This window comes from Centropristis striata, chromosome 10 (assembly GCF_030273125.1).
Source record: "Centropristis striata isolate RG_2023a ecotype Rhode Island chromosome 10, C.striata_1.0, whole genome shotgun sequence".
NCBI lineage: Eukaryota > Metazoa > Chordata > Actinopteri > Perciformes > Serranidae > Centropristis > Centropristis striata.
In genome coordinates this window covers 3,422,841-3,443,906 of record NC_081526.1, presented here as the reverse complement: position 1 = coordinate 3,443,906, position 21,066 = coordinate 3,422,841, and the positions used below count along the sequence as shown (strand labels likewise).

The following is a 21,066-nucleotide window of genomic DNA, read 5'->3' as shown; positions in this document are numbered from 1 at the left end:
GCTTCTAACCCACTTCAGATTTAAAGTCAGAATAGTGGATTCCAATGGAGCAACAATTCTTTCAGATCATACACAGGTGAACATTAAATTTCACCATTTATGCGGAGAAAATCTACATATTGCACACAGGGCTCGTCCGGGATTTGAACCCGGGACCTCTCGCACCCTAAGCGAGAATCATACCCCTAGACCAACGAGCCACAAAAACACCGCATGTGTATACAAATGTAGATACAGGAGAAAATATCCGGACTGATAAAATTTTGTGTACACCTGCCAGTGTGCAGTTTCCTTTTATAAGTCCCAAATCAGTGCTGACTGTTGCATTATGGGACCAGACAGGTAAACATTATATTCAGATCCTAATCAAGACATGCAGGTTTGCTTATTGAAGCCAATAAAGAAGTATTTTCTCCATCTGGCTGAAGTTGATTTTTGACTTTTGTGAACTTTAGCTAGTAACCCACTTCAAATTTAAAGTCAGAATGGTGGATTCCAATGGAACAACAATTCCCTCAGAACATACACAGGTGAATATTAAATTACACCATTTATGCAGAGAAAATCAACTTATACCACACAGGGCTCGTCCGGGATTTGAACCCGGGACCTCTCGCACCCTAAGCGAGAATCATACCCCTAGACCAACGAGCCATGAAATTATCCTTATTATCCTTATAGTCTGTTTTCTCTTTATTGATAATGGAAAGAACGAATGATAGACGGATTAGAACAGAGGGTTTCTCACCTTGTTTTATCTTATTTACAGTTTTTCCAATTATATAAATCAGAATTAGTACTCTATACACACAGACATGTACCAGTGGAAACCCTGAATCCAAACATACCCCTCTGACATAACAAATCACAATCAAATCCCTGTTAACAAGTACTCAGAAAACATGTTTTCCAATGTGCCTTTCTGCTCAGATCTCTTGTTATGACCTTGTGAAACAAACAATACCTTGCTCCATGCAGAAACAAGAAGAATGTCTCTTTTATCACATGGCTTATCTTCAGAGCCAGACGGAGAGAGTTAGACAAGCAGCAGGAAGGAAAGACATGAAGGCATGATTCAAGTCAGGCCAGATGGTGGGAATGATCAGACTGACCAGAGTATTACTGGAAGGGACATGCTCTCTACTGGGAGAACTGAACCTGCAGCCACAAACCTCTATCAGAGAGAGTTTCTCTGTTTAATGACATGCTGTAGCCATTCTCTGATATTTACAGTATTAGATTTATTCATGTGTGTGTGTGTGTGTGTGTGTGTGTGTGTTGTCTACCTTGTGAAGGCTCTCTTGCCCTTCCAGCTGTTGTGTGGTTTAGACAGCGGTGAGAAGCTGAGAGGAGTCATCAGACTGTTGACTATCTGGCTGAGCTGAGCACTCTGTAATGAGGACAAGATCCATAAAGTGATTAAAGGTTAGTCTGAAATACAATTCATCTATTTAGTAGTAGTAGTAAAAAAAACGAATTATTGCCTTAATCTGACTATAACTGGACGACTGAAGAGCTTGTAAACGTGTTAGTCTGACTGATGTCAGAGTTCTCCAACTCCGATTAGGACACCCAGATAATGAGATTGGAAAAGGATTTTCACCGGCATGTATAACAAGACAACATGTGTGCGCATGCTCTTCACCCGCGCTGTGTAGACCCTGGAACAAAAACATCCAAGAAAGCCAGTCGCACATTAGCTGGTTGCACATTACCCGGTTGCATTAGCCGGTCACATTAGCCGGTGGCACATTAGCTGGTCGCACATTAGCTGGTCGCACATTCGCCAGTCATAACCGGTCACATTAGCCGGTCACATTACCCGGTCGCATTAGCCGGTCACGTTAGCCGGTCGCACATTAGCCGGTCGCATATTAACCAGTCACATTAGCCAGTCACGTTAGCCGGTCGCATTAGCCGGTCGCATTAGCCGGTTGCATTAGCTGGTCGCACATTAGCCGGTCGCATTAGCCGGTCACATTAGCCGGTCACATTACCCGGTCACATTGGCCGCTCACATTACCCGGTCACATTAGCCGGTCACATTAACAGGTCACATTAGACGGTCACATTAGCCGGTCTCATTAGCCGGTCGCACATTAGCCGGTCTCATTAGCCGGTTGCATTAGCTGGTCGCGCCATATTAACCCTCTGAAACGACGCATATCTCCACCCAGTGTTGAGGAGGAGGACACGTTCCCGTCAGTTATTACATTTTCTGAATTTCATGTAAACTGGGACAAAGACAGAAGTCCTATTAGACGCCAATATCGATTTTTTTTAAGCACAGCTCGATTAAACTGTGCATGTAAAGGCACTGACTGATTACTCTTCACAGACTCAGTATTACTCCCTCTCACCTGTCTCTCTATGTTGTGCAGGAGGCGAGTCGGGCTGTAAGGTTCACTGTCAGCATCAGACGCTGTACAGGACAGACCTGCCATCTCCCTCAGCAGGCTCTGCTGGATCTGTCTGTCTGTCAGAGGCTGGGAGTCTGCTAGCACCACACCACCCTAACACACACACACACACACACACACACACACACACACACACACACAAATAACATGAGTTAACCTTTAAACACACACCTCTTTGGGGGTGGTCTGTCTGAATTTTAAAAAAAACTGATTGCTTTTGATTTTTGGAGCCCTGCTATGACTCGTGGCATTTTAAAGACTTATTATCCACAAAGTCTTTAATTCTATACTCTACCATGCATCATACCTCCATATATGATTATTATTACAACAAGGTATTCTTCCTGAAACCATAATGACTATTAATACCTAATGTAACCTTTCATGGTGACAGCAGTCAGTGAAATGTGTTTGTGCTGCTTGTGCTTGTCATATTCCGCTTATACTATATCTCTGCATATATTTAAATAGATTTATTCATTGATGTTCATACCACTACATGCAACAACTTATTTAACCCATTTAACATGCTAAAATATATTTTTCTCCAATGTGCAATATCTGTAAAATGCAAAATACTCTCAGGAAAACAAACAAACACAATAATATATATTAATAATAATGCCAAATAGCAGAAATGTATGTATAGAATGCATGTATATGTCCTATTTTTTATATTCTCATTCTTGTTCTGTTCTTATATCTATGTGTCTATATCTTGAGCTGCTGTGACAAACTAAATGTCCCTAACATCTTCCAGAGTGTCATATAATATCATATAATGTCATATAATAAAGTGTAATATAATTGATCCGTCTCGGTCTTCGTGTTTACAACTAACAACTTTATCTAGAAGTTGAACATTTGCTGTTTAAAACATTTTGATAACATTACAGTGTTTAGATGATTTTTAAATGCACTTTGATGAAGTAAAAAAGAAAAGAAGAAGAAGATTCCCCACTGCGGGATTAATAAAGTCATATCTTATCTTATCTCATCTTACCTTAATGCAGCTTTAAAATGTAACCATAGTAACTCATCCTTCTATTAGATACTTTATTCATTAAAGTGTGCTGACTCTTATTAATGTGTGTCTGCCAGCTGTTATATTCTGTCCCCTGTCCCGTGCTGAGGTGGTAACAGGACTGTGGTCCTACCTTGGTGGAGCGGATGTGTGTGTGCAGCTCCACCAGTTGTTGGATCTTCCCCTCCAGCTCTGACAGACGCAGCTGCAGCCAGCTCCACCTGCTGCCCAGCTCCGCCCGCTCCTCCAGCCACCTCCTCTCACAGCTGCTGCCAGGAGGAGACGGAGGAGGACAGTTAGAGCCATGTGGTGGCCTCACAGCATGACCAACATTTTTGTAACATTCTTTAAAGCAGGGGTCTCAAACTCAAATTACCAGGGGGCCGCTGGAGGCAGTATCAAAATAACCAAAACAAGACACAAAATGACAGAAAAAAAACCTAAATTACTTTTAAAAAAAAGACACAAAATGACCAAAAAAAGACACAAAATTACTAAAAAAAAAACACACACACAAAAAAACCTAAATTACTTAAAAAAGATACAAAATTACTAAAAAAAGACACAAAATCACAGAAAAAAAACTAAATTACTTAAAGACACAAAATGACAAAAAAGACACAAAATGACCAAAAAAAACCCCAAAATGACCACAAAAAGACACAAAATTATTTAAAAAAAACACACAAAATGACAGAAAAAAATAAATTACTTAAAGACACAAAATGACAAAAGAAGGCACAAAATCACCAAAAAAGACACAAAATGACAGAAAAAACACTAAATTACTCAAAAAAGACACAAAATTACAAAAAAAAACACAAAATGACAGAAAAAAACCTAAATTACTTAAAGACACAAAATGACAATAAATGACAAAAAAAGACACAAAATGACAAAAAAAAGACACAAATTATTAAAACACGACACAAAATTACTTAAAAAAAGACACAAAATGACTAAAATAACACATAGAAAATGACAGGGAAAAAAACTAAATTACTTAAAGACACAAAATGACACAAAAAAGACAAACAATTATTTTTTAATAATTATATATTAATATAATTATTTAATAAAGAAACAAGATGACCCAAAAAAGACACAAAATGACCCCCAAAAAAGACACAAAATTACCAAAAAAAGACATAAAATTACCAAAAAAAGTAATTAAAGGGACCTTCCACACACAACACGGTAAAGTGCCATTCATATAAAACTCACATTAAACTTTCATATCAAGGTGGGGGCCACAAGTTTGAGACCCCTGTTTTAGACCCTGATGTGACCTCACAAGAAGATCATCCAGAATGCTTCAGGATTTTGGCCACGATTGTCGGAAAAAATTGAAGATATTAAATGCAGTGATAAAGTGTAGTACGGCCATGAAGAGGTTAGTATGAGAATGACTGGCAGGACGATGACGATGTGCGTGAGAAGAGAGAAAGAAACACAAAGAAGAGAGGAGGACACAAAGAGAGACTGACACAACAAACCATTTGTCAATAATTCACACATAATGACTGCAGCTCTGTCATCTTATGACCTATTTTACACCGAGCATGTTGCCATGTAGCCTGTAAATTGTTAAGCATCCTAACAGCATGGTGTGTGTGTGGGGGGGCTTATCTAGGCCAGAATTAAACACTGTTGGTTTGTGTATCTGTAGCATGTTTCCATGGCGCTAGCCTGTTCAGTTAGCATTTATCTTCTGTGTGTGTGTGTGTGTGTGTGTGTGTGTGTGTGTGGGCAGTAGTTGTTATGGCAGAGCTCTTGGACTTTACTTAAAATAAGAAATTAACTCTTCAAACAAGATTAATTATCTAACACTTCTAAATCTAAAGTTTTTTTATTTTTTATCTTTGTAAGAAAAATCATTTGCAGTTTTGGCAGCTTTCATTTTTATCTCTTTTGTACATTTTTTGTCTTTTTTGGTCATTTTGTGACCAAAAGAAGATGTAAAAAGACAAAATTACCAATAAAAGACACAAAAAAGACACAAAAAGACCAAAAAAAAAAAAAAAAAAAAAAGACTAAAAAAGACACAAAAAAAGACACAAAAAGACCAAAAGAAGACACACAAAAAGACACAAAAAAGACCAAAAAAGAGACACAAAAAGACACACAAAAAGACGTAAAATCCAAGAGCTCTGCCACAGAATTAAACACTGTTGGTTTGTGTATCCGTAGCATGTTTCCATGGCGCTAGCCTGTTCAGTTAGCATTTATCTTCTGTGTGTGTGTGTGTGTGTGTGTGTGTGTGTGTGTGTGTGTGTGGTCAGTAGTTGCTATGGTAGAGCTCTTGGACCTTGGCTAGGACAAGCAGGGACTCCCCCACTTCAAACACTCAGATACAGGATGAAGAAAGGTTACAGCAGCTACACAGAATATAACAAAAACCATTTAGTATTATGAGGTCGTTATTTTAACCCATAAGAACCCAGAACCAGTTATCATTAAAATAACATTATGGGGGATATACAACAGAACAAGTGGACCACATAGAACACATTTATGATGTTTGGAAAAAAAAAAAAAATACTACTACCCCTAAATGTCAAAGATCTGTAATGTGACATAAATGCTACATGTTACATTTGCACACAGATTTGTTTTTAAGTAACAAAATAATAATAAATAAAAAATAAATAAAAACAAATAACTATTTGCCTTTTTGTTTGCATCTCCATAACATATATCAAAATTGTGACTTTAATTAGTTCAGGAAATCTGGTCAGAACAAGTTAAATGTAATACAGGATAAACTATTAACGGAGTAGAATTGTTAAATGGGTTTAAACTTAGCCTTGGAACAAAAAATAAGCTTTTTGAAATTAGCTACTTTTTCACATTTCTGTTTCCAGTCACACACATATTTTGGAGAAGTCACATGACCACCACACCAGGATGTTGAGTATGTGTCACTTAGGGATTTAATGAGTTAATGTGAAACATAAAGCTGAATATGGGAGATTATAGAAGAAGTGTTTGTTACACGGGTCACCATAGGTTCCTATGGGTTAATAGCAGCCTGTTAAGTCAAATATACAAGTTGTTGTTTGTTTGTCTGATCACAGTTAAACCCAGTTTGTTGTCTGAATAAAGGCTTTGCTAGTGAAACAGAGTTTATGTTTGGTTGATTCCTGCTCCTGTGCAGAGTTTGACTCAACCCAGAGCTAACATGTGTTTGTCAGGAATAAAGTCCCTGTTTCCTCCTCAGACAGGGAGCAGCTGGCTGCCCTGCAGCTCTTTACAGCTGCAGCAGGAGAAGATTTGGTGGAATATTTTCCAAGCAGTAGGAGAGTTGGAGGGAGGGGACTGGAGAGGAGAGGAGCACTGTGAAAAAGGTCTAAAACCAGATAAAAACAGTAAATCTGAGGGAAATGATCTTGCTGCATGGACAGATAATTTACCTTGACAAGATTTATTACATTAAGATTATTAAATCTAGAAATAAGCATGTTGAACACTTAGAATAAGAAATTAACTCTTAAAACCAGGTGAATTATCTAACACTTATAAATCTAAAGGTTTTTTTTATCTTGGTAAGAAACAAATAATTGTCAGGTCACTCTGCTCGGGCCAGTTCATCGTTAATTTTATGTCTTTTGTACATTTTTTGTCTTCTTTTGGTCATTTTGTGACCAAAAGAAGATGTAAAAAGATACACAAAAGACACAAAAGACCAAAAAAGACACAAAAAAATACACAAAAAGACCAAGAAAGACACAAAAAGAGACCAAAAAAAGACACAAAAAACACCAAAAAAAGACACAAAAGACGTGAAATCACCAAAAAAAGACACAAAACACACACACACAAAAAAGACACAAAAAGACCAAAAAAAGACACAAAAAGATGTAAAATTACCAAAAAAGAAATAAAAAGACAAAATATATTTTTTTTTAAAACACTAAAAAAAAAGACATGAAAGACGTAAAATAACAAAACAAAAAAAAGAGACAAAAAGTTTTTTTTATCTTGGTAAGAACCTAATAATCATCAGGTCACTCTGCTCGGACCAGTTCATCACTGCTGGCAGCTTTAATTTATCTTGTTTTAAGAGTTAATTTATTATTTTAAGTGTTCAACATGCTTATTTCTAGATTTAATAATCTTAGTTTAAGAAATCTTGTCATGGTAAATTATCTGTCCATGCTCTTTATTCTTCTTCTTCTTTCTTCTTTATACCCATTAGTGCGCAAACACATATTTACATAGACATTTATCATGAAAGCATGAACCTAGCTGAATAAAACATGGAGTCTATTGACCCACTGAGCCTCCACACAGAGAGAAGCAGGAGTTTCCACAGCCAAGTGGTGGTTGAACTAAAGGCCAGCCCCAGCAAGCTGCTGTGGTTTATGAACAGTGTTTGATGGAGCTGGTGGGTGTGTCCTGCACTCTAACTCTCCAACACATATCTGGAATTACAAACATAGTGGAAAGTGAAAATGAGCAGCAGCTGGAGGTCTGGAGGACTGCTGCAGTGCTGTGGGGACACACGGTTTCAAATTAAAGTCAAACCATGTCACTGCTTTACAAGTTCATACTTGGATGTTAACCCTTTATCAGGCAAAGAACTATATTTGGTAACTTCAGGTAACATTTCGAGAAAAAAGTTGCAAATTTACTAGATTAAAGTGGCAAATCTACAAGAAAAAAAAGTTGCAGATTTAAGAGATTTAAAGTGGCAAATCTGCGCGAAAAAAGTCGCAGATTTACGAGAAAAAAGTGGGAAAAAAGCAACTTTTTTCTCCCAGATTCACCACTTTAACCCTTTATCAGGCAAAGAACTATATTTGGTAACTTCAGGTAATATTTCGAGGAAAAAGTTGCAAATTTACTAGATTAAAGTGGCAAATCTACAAGAAAAAAAAGTTGCAGATTTAAGAGATTTAAAGTGGCAAATCTGCATGAAAAAAGTAGCAGATTTACGAGAAAAAAGTGGGAAAAAAGCAACTTTTTTCTCCCAGATTCACCACTTTAACCCTTAATAGGCCACTCATTGAAATACTTGCAAATTCCAAATTTCAACCCTAGAGAATATTGGAGGATATTACATACTGCCAGAATGTGTAAAAAAAAAACATATGAAAATAATATTTTGAGATAAAAGTTTACGAGATTAGTGGCAAACCTATGAGAAAAAAATTCGTAGATTTATGAGATTTAATCTGGGATTTAATTAGTGAATCTGGGAGAAAAAAGTTGCTTTTTCCCACTTTTTTCTCGTAAATCTGCAACTTTTTTCTCCCAGATTCACCACTTTAAATCTCATAAATCTGCAAATTTTTTTCTTGTAGATTTGCCACTTTAATCTAGTAAATTTGCAACTTTTTTCGCACAAATTTGCCACTTTAAATCTCTTAAATCTGTGACTTTTTTTCTTGTAGATTTGCCACTTTAATCAAGTAAATTTGCAACTTTTTTCGCAAAAATTTGCCACTTTAAATCTCTTAAATCTGCGACTTTTTTTCTTGTAGATTTGCCACTTTAATCTAGTAAATTTGCAACTTTTTTCGCACAGATTTTCCACTTTAAATCTCTTAAATCTGCAACTTTTTTTCTTGCAGATTTGCCACTTTAATCTAGTAAATTTGCAACTTTTTTCTCAAAATATTACCTGAAGTTACCAAATATAGTTCTTTGCCTGATAAAGGGTTAAAGTTGAACTGTTTCCACATTTCCTAACAGAAGACAATGAGTGTCCTCCTCCAGCCAGGAGACATCCTCCTCATGGAGGAACCTGCTATAAAACCTCCCCAGGAGACATTTACTGACCAACACACAGCTTTGTTCAGCAGCCTGGTACAAAAGGCTGCTGACGCTTCCAACAGGACTCAAGCTGGACAAATAAAAAGACACACACACACACACACACACACACATTTTTGTACTTCAATCTTTGTGAGGACCCTCATTGGAACAGTGAATTCCATTGCAATGTTATAATAGTTTTGTTTTTTTCATTAGTCTTTGTTATTTTTGTTGTGATTTTTTTGTTTTCAAATCCAGTTAGTTTTAATGAGTTTTTAGAGTGAGTTTGCTCATTTTAGTTTAGTATTTATTTTTAAATGCTTTAGTTTTAGTTTAGTTTTTATTAGTTGTAGTTTTTTGTAATGGGGTATTTGTTGGGTGGGAGATTAAAAGAGGTCACAGTAAATTTTGCCTTTATTTCCTTTGTCTGATCCATCTTCATTATGTATGAAAAAAGTTGACAAAGAGGAAAACTAAGGACATTTTCACTATAATTTAAGTTAGTTTTAGTTAGTTTTTTTAACCACACGATGCAGTTTAAATTAGTTAATTAATTATCTTTTATAAACATTAAACCTAATTGTAACCTTTAACCCTTAAAACTAAATCTGAAATCTCAAAAAAGCCTTTAAAGAAGTGAGGACCGGCCAAAATGTCCTGAACAAGAACACACACACACACACACAAATTCTTGCACTTCTATCTTTGTGAGGACCCTCATTGCAACAGTGAATTGCCTTGTAAGGTTATAATAGTTTTGAATTTTTCATTAGTTTTAGTTTTAATTTTGTTGTGAATTTTTGTTTTCAAATTCAGTTAGTTTTAATTAATTTTTAGAGTGAGTTTGCTAGTTTTTGTTTAGTTTTCATTGGTTTTATTTTTTTAAATTTCCTTTTTCTTATCCATCTTCATTATGTATGAAAAAAGTTGACAAAGAGGAAAACGAAGGACATTTTCACTATAATTATAGTTAGTTTTAGTTAGTTTTGTAACCACACAATACAGTTTCAGTTAGTTATCCTATTCAATTCTAGTTTCCGTTATTTAGTTTAGTTTTCGTTAACTATAATAACCTTGTTCCCTAACCCTAACAACCCCTTTGTTGTGAATTTTTGTTTTCAAATCCAGTTAGTTTTAATGGATTTTTAGAGTGAGTTTGCTAGTTTTAGTTTAGTTTTTATTAGTTGTAGTGTTTTGTAATGGGGTATTTGTTGGGTGGGAGATTAAAAGAGGTCACAGTAAATTTTGCCTTTATTTCCTTTGTCTGATCCATCTTCATTATGTATGAAAAAGGTTGACAAAGAGGAAAACGAAGGACATTTTCACTATAATTTTAGTTAGTTTTGTAACCACAGAATACAGTTTCAGTTAATCATCATTATCATGTAACCTTTAACCCTTAAAACAAAATCTGAAATCTCAAGAAAGCCTTTAAAGAAGTGAGGACCGGCCGAAATGTCCTCAAAACGTGTTCCGGTCCTCACTATGTAGGAAGTACAAGAACACACACACACACAAAACAGCCTTTCTCATCCTGTTCTCGGTGCTAATAAACAGTCCTGATTCTGTAAACAGCTCCTGTTTATTGCACTTCTGGAGACAAACAGAAGGTTGAAGAACTGAAGAAATAAATCTTACTGCACTTAAATCAGACGTGACTCGAGCCCAAACCAAAAGGTCTAACTGGACCAAAGCCAAACACACACACACACACACACACACACACACACACACACACACACACACACACACACACACACACACACACACACACATTCCTCACATTGTGTTGTGTATGACCACTGAAATTCTGGTCCTAAGCTAACTAAATGCTCCTTCCCAGCTGAGGCTCAGGATCATTACTGGCCAGCTCTGTTTCTCTCTTTTTCTTCTTCTCTCTCCCCAAAATGTTTCCTCTCACTCTCTACTGTCAGACAAAGAAATATCCTAACAAACAAAACAACAAACAGAAGGCTTTCTTTTCTCAATAGCTGTTAAACATAACAAAGTTTGCAAGCATATAGGGTTAAAGTGCTGATCGTGACCTATTGAGATGTTGTCATTTGGTCTGTTTGTGACTGTATTTTGCTTTTTCATGCTGCAAACAAGACTCCAACAGCTTCATATTTGTGGAAACATTTTTGTCATTGTTTTGTTTCAGCTGTAGTTTAACCCAATTATTCCCATTCCTGTACCTAATACTGCAGTGTTTCTCATCCACATATTAATAACACAGTATAAACCAGACCAATGCAAAGATTAAACCTAGGGCTGGGCGATATATCTATATAAAAGATATATCGATATATTTTTAAATGTGATAAGGAATTAGACCATATTGCATATATCGATATAGTTCAAATTTGAGCTGTGATCCTTGATCCAGGAAAGCTGCTTTTGTTTTTTTTTGTAATTTCTTTGTGTTTTTTGTCATTTTCGTGTGGTTTTTTGTATTTTTTATTATATTTTTGGTGTTTTTTGAGTGTGTTTTTTGTAATTTCTTTGTGTTTTTTATGTTTTTTGCAATTGTTGTGTGTTTTTTGTATTTTTATTATGTTTTGAGTGTGTTTTTTGTAATTTCTTTGTGTTTTTTATGTGTTTTTTGTATTTTTATTATGTTTTTGGTGTGTTTTGAGTGTTTTTTTTTGTGTTCAAAATGTTGATCCACTAATTGAAAATGAAAATAATAATCAGGTCATACAGGTGAGGTTGTCTTGAAAACAATGATACCAACACGCCATTTTCTATATAAATGCTGCTATTACTAGGGTTTGTCATATTTAGTTCTTTTGTAATGTTCCTTATTCTTTTCTCATATAAATATATTTATTTCAGAAAAAGATTGGCTTATTTAATTTCATTGGCTATTTTGTTTTAAGATATGTTTTTATTTAAATGTGCACTTTATGGAGCTTTGATTTAAAGAAGTTACTCCTGTTGTTATACAGTATTTATGTTCACTTAAATAAACGGTTTCAATAAAACTACTTGTGACATGTCATATTTGGCTTTGACTGAACATTTGTTCTCACATTGCGTAAAAAAATATCAGGATATATATCGTATATCGATATTCAGCCTAAATATATCGGGATATGACTTTTGGTCCATATCGCCCAGCCCTAATTAAACCTGAAAAATATATGTAAAATTGTGATTATAGTTATATTAAATATACTTTTGATTCTGATTGTAGTATTTTTCCTCTGCAACGTGCAGTTTTTCTACAAGTCGATACAGTCTGTGGCTTGTTAGCACCACAGAAGAAAAACACTCCCTGCTGGATTAAAAACTAAGATGGATTTCACTTATTTTCCTTTGCCTGCTGCAATATGACTCTCTACAGCAGCAACGCCCATCCAAACCACACACACACACACACACACACACACACATTCTTGTACTTCTATCTTTGTGAGGACCCTCATTGGAACAGTGAATTCCCTATCAAGGTTATAATAGTTTTGGATTTTTTCATTAGTTTTAGTTTTAATTTTGTTGTGAATTTTTGTTTTCAAATCCAGTTAGTTTTAATGAGTTTTTAGAGTGAGTTTGCAAGTTTAAGTTTAGTATTATTTTTTTTGGAAATGCTTTAGTTTTAGTTTAGTATTTATTAGTTGTAGTTTTTTGTAATGGGGTATTTTTTGGGTGGGAGATTAAAAGAGGTCACAGTAAATTTTGCCTTTATTTCCTTTGTCTGATCCATCTTCATTATGTATGAAAAAAGTTGACAAAGACGAAAACGAAGGACATTTTCACTATAATTTTAGTTACTTTTAGTTAGTTATGTAACCACACAATACAGTTTCAGTTAATTATCCTTCAATTCTAGTTTTCATTATTTCGTTTCGTTTTCGTTAACTATAATAACCTTGTTCCCTAACACAAACCATAACACATGGTTACCTTTGCATGAACCTGAAACGATATTTTGTGGCCCCCACCTTGATATGAAAGTTTAATGTGAGTTTTACATGCATGGCACTTTACCGTGTTGTGTGTGGAAGGTCCCTTTAATTACTTTTTTTGGTAATTTTGTGTCTTTTTAAAATAATTTTGTCTTTTTTAGTAGTTTTGTGTCTTTATTTGGTCATTTTGTGTATTTTTTGGGTCATTTTGTGTATTTTTTAAAATAATTTTGTGTCTTTTTTGGTCATTTTGTGTCTTTATTTGGTCATTTTGTGTGTTTAAGTAACTTAATTTTTTCTGTCATTTTGTGTCTTTTTTTAAAGTAATTTTCTGTCTTTTTTTGGTAATTTTGTGTCTTTTAATAATAATAACCTTGTTCCCTAACCCTTACCCTAACACATGGTTACCTTTACATAAACCTAATTGTAACCTTTAACCCTTAAAACAAAGTCTGAAATCTCAAAAAAGCCTTTAAAGAAGTGAGGACCGGCCGAAATGTCCTCACTTTGCAAAAATGTCCTCACTCTGTTGTTTAAAAACGTGTTCCAGTCCTCACTATGTAGGAAGTACAAGAACACACACACACATACAGGTCCCAGCTTTATAAATATTTAGTGTGAGTGAGGAGGAGTAGGATGGCAGAGCGGCTGGCAGGCTGCTCTCTCTGGCAGGGTGCTGGTTGTTTCCTGGCCGGTGGATAAAGAGAGCTGGCTGCTCTCTGAGTGTGTTTTGACTGCAGCATGGAACGGGAATGTGTGTGTGAGCATGGTGAAAAAATGTCATCACACTCTCCACGGCTGGGAGGACAAAACTTGTGCTTATGACAACCACGCTGTAAACTTCACTAGGGCCAAGAAAAACACTCTGAGAGACACAGAGGACGTCACGACTTCCCAGGACTCATCCTGTCCTCCTGAATAAGGCTCTCCACTCATTCACACAAGTTTCCATGTCCAATTTAATACATCAACCCTTTTTTAGCAGAGGTAAAAAAACAACAACAACAAGTGTATTAACATGATTTTACTTTTTTTGCAGAGATTTTTCTAATTTAGCTTTGTGCATTTAGCATTCGTAATGCAATCTTTTGTGTTTACTGTTTTTTTCTTTTTTTGTAATTTCTTTGTGTTTTTTGTCATTTTTGTGTGTTTTTTTGCATTTTTATTATTTTTTTGGTGTGTTTTGAGTGTGTTTTTTGTAATTTCTTTGTAATTTTTGTATTTTTATTATGTTTTTATGTGTTTTTTGTAATTTCTTTGTGTTTTTATGTGTTTTTTGTCATTTTTGTGTGTTTTTTTTTTTTTTTTTTTTTTTTTTTTTTTTTAAGTTGTGTTTTGAGTGTGTGTTTTTTGTAATTTATTTGTGTTTTTATGTGGGGTTTTTTTTATTTTTGTGTGTTTTTTGTATTTTTTTATTACATTTTTGGTGTTTTTTTAGTGTATTTTTTGTAATTTCTTTGTGTTTTTTATGTGTTTTTGTCATTTTTGTGTGTTTTTTGTATTTTTATTATGTTTTTGGTGTGTTTTGAGTGTGTTTTTTTGTCATTTCTGTGTGTTTTTTGTGTGTTGTTGGTATTTTTATTATGTTTTTGGTGTGTTTTGAGTGTGTTTTTTGTAATTTCTTTGTGTTTTTTATGTGTTTTTTGTATTTTTTTTGTGTTCAAAATGTTAATCCAGTAATTGAAAATGAAAATAATAATCAGGTCATATAGGTGAGGTTGTGCTGACAACAATGATACCAACATGTCATGGTAAAGATTTTTAAGTGGTTTATATACAGGCAGAATAAAAAGGAGTCAAAAACCGACAAAATAGCCCCAAACTCCAAAGGTTAAATAATGTGAATGCTTCGACTTCTGAGGATTAAACTTCTTCCCTCTTGCTGTGTTTCAGTGTCCTGGACTGAAAGGTTGCCTAAAGTGAGAGTCCACCTCTGTGGACTGTGAATTAAATCAAGTCCAGCAGCTCCAGCAGGAACCACAGCTGGATTCTGGATCCAAGTCCCAAATCCCAGAGAAACAAAACACTTCTTTTGGCAGATGGAGTACAGAGGTGTTTGTCAAACGGTTTCTTATTGTTTTCTCCTAAACTATCTTCATATTTGACACTGTGTGATCAAACCTGATAATAAAATAAAGTGTTTTAGGGGGTTTCTAGAGTCTCTCCTGTGCAGCTTGTTTATGTAGCTGCAGTAACCAGCTGTGATACATGTGATCCACACTGTGGCTCTGAGAAATACACAAAGAAAATAAGAAGCAGAGCTACATTTCACTTAACAGACACGGAAACTGTAGACACTCAATTTGCTTGTTAAACAGAAACCAACACTTCTGGAAAATGTGTTCTTAAACAAGCAAAACAGCCACTGAACAAGTAACAAGTTGGTACAGAATTTAAAACCAAATCTGTTGATTACAGCCGACAACAAATCACAAATGATCACATCCTCTTTGAACTACAACAACAGCCATAATGAGTTACCAAGTATTTTTTCCTTGAGTTATATAACCCGGTTACTTAAATAAACTCCCTGAGGGCTTTAAAGGTCACATATCTACCAGCTGCTGCAGCGTCTGGCTTCTATTGCTTTAAACTTTGTGTTTCAACATGGAAAAATGTGGTCCTGCAATAAGCAGCAGGAACTAACTGTTCATCTGTCTGTCTGTCTGTCTGTCTGTCTGTCTGTCTGTCTGTCTGTCTGTCTGTGGAGAAACATCTGTATAAAGTCATACACAGATCCAACTATGAGACCTGTGAAAACATTAGAGCATGGGTCTCAAACTCGCGCCCCGCGGGCCAATTGCAGCCCTCGTGATGATATTTTGTGGCCCCCACCTTGATATGAAAGTTTAATGTGAGTTTTATATGAATGGCACTTTACCGTGTTGTGTGTGGAAGGTCCCTTTAATTACTTTTTTTGGTCATTTTGTGTCTTTTTTGATAATTTTGTGTCTTTTTTGGGTCATTTTGTGTCTTTTTTTCATAAATTTGTGTCTTTTTTAAATAATTTTGTGTCTTTTTTGATAATTGTGTGTGTTTTTTTGGTAATTTTGTTTCTTTTTGGGTAATTTTGTGTCTTTTTTAAAAATAATTTTGTGTCTTTTTTGGTAACTGTGTATTTTTTTTTGGTCATTTTGTGTATTTTTATGTCATTTTGTGTCTTTTTAAAATAATTTAGTTTTTTTCAGTCATTTTGTGTCTTTTTTGGTCATTTTTTGTCTTTTTTGGTCATTTTGTGTCTTTTTTTTAGTAATTTAGTTTTTTTCTGTCATTTTGTGTCTTTCTTTGGTCGTGTTGATACTGCCTCCAGTGGCCCCCAGGTAATTCGAGTTTGAGACCCCTGCTTTAGAGGCATAGAAAGTCCAAAAGGCAACTGAAGCTAAATGTAATGGAGTCCTTGTAGAGAATGTTTTTCCCTGGAGGACACATTGAACACCTCTAGTGTAAGCCGAGGGATGTGGAGCTTATACAGTAGAGCAGCTAGGAACATCAAGTTGTTGCATTCACCACATCGTTTCTTTTCAAAGCAGACATTTTGACATGATCTGACAAGAAAACCATGCGTGCAAATTAATTCTGGTCTGTTCCGTATTCCGTATCCTATTCCGTCTGGCTTCTATTGCTTTAAACTTTGTGTTTCAACATGGAAAAATGTGGTCCTGCAATAAGCTGCTGCAGCAGGAACTACTGGTGTCTGTCTGTCTGTCTGTCTGTCTGTCTGTCTGTCTGTCTGTCTGTGGACAAACATCTGTATAAAGTCATACACAGATCCAACTATGAGACCTGTGAAAACATTAGAGCATGGGTCTCAAACTCGCGGCCCGCAGGCCAATTGTGGCCCTCGTGACGATATTTTGTGGCCCCCACCTTGATATGAAAGTTTAATGTGAGTTTTATATGAATGGCACTTTACCGTGTTGTGTGTGGAAGGTCCCTTTAATTACTTTTTTGGTAATTTTGTGTCTTTTTTGTGTCATTTTGTGTCTTTTTTTTAATAATTTTGTGTTATTTTGTAGTAATTTTGTGTATTTTCTTTGGTCATTTTGTGTCTTTTTTTAATAATGTTGTGTCTTTTTTGGTAATTCTGTGTCTTTAATGGGTAATTTTGTGTCTTTTTTGGTCATTTTGTGTGGGTTTTTTTTAAATAATTTTGTCTTTTGTGGTAATTCTGTGTCTGTTTTTATCATTTTGTGTCCTTTGGAGTCATTTTGTGTCTTTTTTTAGTGATTTCGTTTTTTTTCTGTCATTTTGTGTCTTTTTTTAGTAATTTCGGGTCTTTTTTTTTTAGTAATTTTGATACTGCCTCCAGCGGCCCCCAGGTAATTAGAGTTTGAGACCCCTGCTTTAGAGGCATAGAAAGTCCAAAAGGCAACTGAAGCTAAATGTAATGCAGTCCTTGTAGAGTGTGTTTTTCCCTGGAGGACACATTGAACACCTCTAGTGTTAGCCGAGGGATGTGGAGCTTATACAGCAGGGCAGCTAGGAACATCAAGTTGTTGCATTAACCACATCGTTTCTTTTCAAAGCAGACATTTTGACATGATCTGACAAGAAAACCATGCGTGCAAATTAATTCTATTAACAAAAATATCACCCTGTGGATGCTGGCACATTAACAGATGTAAATAAAATCAAAGTAAAATTGTCTCACTTGCAGCAGCTATAGCAGCTATAGTTTGAGTCAGTGTTGTTCAGACACAAAAGTACATTTAAGTAGGTACATTTAGGGAAATTTCAGTGACATTTGGACCAATAAATACGCTGTTAATACAGATATATTTTGGCTGATTAGTCTACAGCAACAGAACCGTGCAAGATGCTGTAACAACAGTTTACAGGTAAATGAAATTTCCATGTCTTGACTGATTATAAAGTACGTCTAGGTATTATATAAATAATGTGAAAGTATGAAGATTCTCAATCGCCAGAGAAAAGCCCACAGGTTGTGTTGAGAAACTGCCTTTAAACAAGCTGTCAGGACTTCTGTAGGGTTGTGATGTCACAGCTATACTATATATAGGTAGAGACTGTTGCTATAGAGAGTTACAGTCAGTCCCCAGCTGCAAAAACTCTGCAGGGACAACAAGAGACAGATGTGGAAGAGACAGAGACACTGACCAGTCAGAGAGAGACAGAGTGTTTCAGAAAGATACAGGTGGATTTATATAGACAATATGAGGGTTTTTAAACATTAAAATATATGAACATGCTCTAGTAGAAACGCAGAATGCAAGTATGATCGTAAAAATGAGCAAAATGTATTGTTGATTAATGAATAGTTTAGGACACACAGCTACATATGAACTACTTCCACACAAGGTTATAATAGTTTTGGATTTTTTATTAGTCTGAGTTTTAATTTCATTGAGAATTTTTGTCTTCAAATTCAGTGAGTTTTAGTTAGTTTTTAGTGTGAGTTTGTTAGTTTTAGTTTAGTTTTTGAAAATGCTTAGTTTTAGTTTAGTTTTTATTAGTTTTAGTTTTTTGTTTTTCTAATGGGCTATGTGTTGGGTGCCAGATTCAGAGGTCATAATAAATGTTTCCTTTATTTCCTTTGGTTTATCATCTCAGCCCCAATAAGGTTATTAACTCTTACAGTTCTGGGTGTTTTGAATTTTGGTCCAAGTGTGAACATCCCAGTCTCAGTAAACATATTCACCATGTGTTCCTGTATGTTCACTATCAGAATCCTCTTTCTAATAGAAACACTGAGTTATGTATGAAAAAAGTTGACAAATACGAAAACGAAGGACATTTTCACCATAACTTTAGTTAGTTTTAGTTAGTTTTGTAACCACAAAATACAGTTTCAGTTAGTTATCGTTTATTTAAAAACTAAATGAAATTTAAATTAACGAAAATTATTTTCCAATTCTAGTTTTTGTTATTTCGTTAGTTTTCGTTAACTATAATAACCTTGCTTCCACACTGTGGATACTCACTAGGGGTGGGCGATATGGCCCTAATGACATTTTGTAAAGGAGAATAAAGGTTCTTGTATGTTTTATTTAAGGCATCTTATTTTGACAGTCTTCTTGTAAGTTCTGTGGTGGATTCTGTTAACACACTGTGCTCTTATTTTGAAAGCTGCATGTGTTTAGTGACAGGGAGTAAGTAGCTTTTTGTGATTAAAACAACTTTAACCACTACATCAAGAAGTAGGAACGTTGCCAGTATCATGATATGCATTTTTGTGAACATCCCAGTCTCAATAATCATATTCACCATGTGTTCCTGCATGTTCACTATCAGAATCCTCTTTCTAATAGAAACACTGAGTTATGTATGAAAAAAGTTGACAAATACGAAAACGAAGGACATTTTCACCATAATTTTAGTTCGTTTTGTAACCACACAATACAGTTTCAGTTAGTTATTGTTTTTAAAAAACTCTCATTTTTATTTTCCAGTTAACAAAAAATGATTTTTCAATTCTAGTTTTGGCTATTCCATTAACTATAATAACCTTGCTTCCACTCTGTGGACACTCACCCTTGTGACGTCTTGGTCCTGCGGTGGACCTGGACCTCCTCCTGCTCCTCCTCTGAGCTGCTGCTGGCCGTGGCCTCCGAGTCCAGAACCTCCTGCAGGTCTCTGAGCAGGGCCCGGCTGCAGCGGCTGAACTCTCTGATCTCTGAGACGGAGGACGAGGCGTCGGACCGCTCCACCCAGGACCCTCCGTCTCTACTCCCCGCTAGCGGAGCCAGTCTAACAGAACCTACAGAGTCCAGGCTGTCCAGGGACACGTCCCCCAGCTGTCCCCAGTGTCTCTGCAGCCCCTCCAGCTGCTGGCTGCAGTGCAGCAGAGCATGCTCCCCCAGCAGGACCTGCAGCCTCCTCTGCAGCCTCTGGCCCCGGATCTGCAGCTCCGCCTGCCTGGAGACCTGATCCAGCACAGAGTCCACCTTCCCTCTGACTAAAGGAGGAGGACAGATCCCTGCTGCTGCTCCCCCTTGTATCAGAGGAGGTGGGGAGCAGCTCTGAGAGAGTAAATCCTGGTGGAGGAACACATCACCACCACCTGGGCCACATTCAGCAGCAGCAGCTCTGCGTCTGTGCAGCTCTGAGGCCTCTTGGCTCTTGTGCTCGGGGACGGGGATGAAAAACATGTCTGGTACACCTGGGAACACACAGGCCACCTGCTGGGAATGTCTCCGGGCTTTATTAAAGGAGAGGAGGCCGAGGAGGGCCGACGTCTGGGGGAGAGGGGAGACCACGGGGTTTGCGGGGACGTCCAGGGGGCTCAGAGGGACCCCAGAGTCCAGGGACGGGAAGAGGGAGAGGTTGAGCCACATCTTCTGGAGGTCCCCGTCGTCCGTCAGCCTCATGTGAGACTCCAGATCAGGACTCTGCAGGGTCCTCAGGTCTACGTCCACTCTGACGGGAGGAGAGGACAGGTGGGCCCCGTGGACATCTTTCAGGATCTTGGTGAGGGCCGGGGCCATGAAGGCAACACACTCAGAGGCTTAAATCACTGGACAGGAAGAAAAAAACATGTTAGCTCCTTTAAATCAGGACTAAAAATTGTTTACTGCAGCATATCTTAACTTTAACACTTATCTGCTCTACTCTACTGCCCTTACTTTATAACTACGCAATGTTTGACTTTTTATTATTTTATCTTTTTTCTTATCCTGCTGTATCTTATTTGTATTTTTTTTCCATTTCCCTGTTTTAATTGACTGTTTTTACTGTTTTCAATTGTGTCTTGCTGTTTTAATGTTTATAGATAGATAGATAGATAGATAGATAGACTTTATTTATCCCAAGCTGGGAAATTACAGTGTAGCAGCAGCATTACACACAGAGACAATGACAACACAATTAAATAAAAAGAACAACCTAGGCATACTTCAAGCAATAAAATATAAAAAACAATAAAAAATACAATAAAAGATAAAGTGTCTAAAGAAGGAGTATGTATTAAGGAGTAGAATAGAATTCCAGTGCAGAA

General features: G+C 36.3%; 1 protein-coding gene and 2 non-coding genes across 3 annotated transcripts in view; all 3 read right to left on the bottom strand.

Moving 5' to 3' along the window:
• Positions 1-21,066, bottom strand: part of kansl1l (KAT8 regulatory NSL complex subunit 1-like) — a 43,497-nt gene that overhangs the window by 20,527 nt on the left and 1,904 nt on the right. Inside the window, exons 2-5 of the mRNA XM_059343046.1 lie at positions 19,605-20,586; positions 3,578-3,710; positions 2,361-2,513; positions 1,287-1,390 (exon numbers count right to left, since the gene is read on the bottom strand). Coding sequence (XP_059199029.1) covers positions 1,287-1,390; positions 2,361-2,513; positions 3,578-3,710; positions 19,605-20,557 — 1,343 coding nt within the window. The 5' untranslated portion in view covers positions 20,558-20,586. The remainder of the gene's footprint in view (positions 1-1,286; positions 1,391-2,360; positions 2,514-3,577; positions 3,711-19,604; positions 20,587-21,066) is intronic.
• On the bottom strand, positions 129-200 carry trnap-agg (transfer RNA proline (anticodon AGG)). Its single transcript has one exon. It is a non-coding gene; the product is annotated as a tRNA-Pro (tRNA).
• On the bottom strand, positions 583-654 carry trnap-agg (transfer RNA proline (anticodon AGG)). The gene has a single exon. It is a non-coding gene; the product is annotated as a tRNA-Pro (tRNA).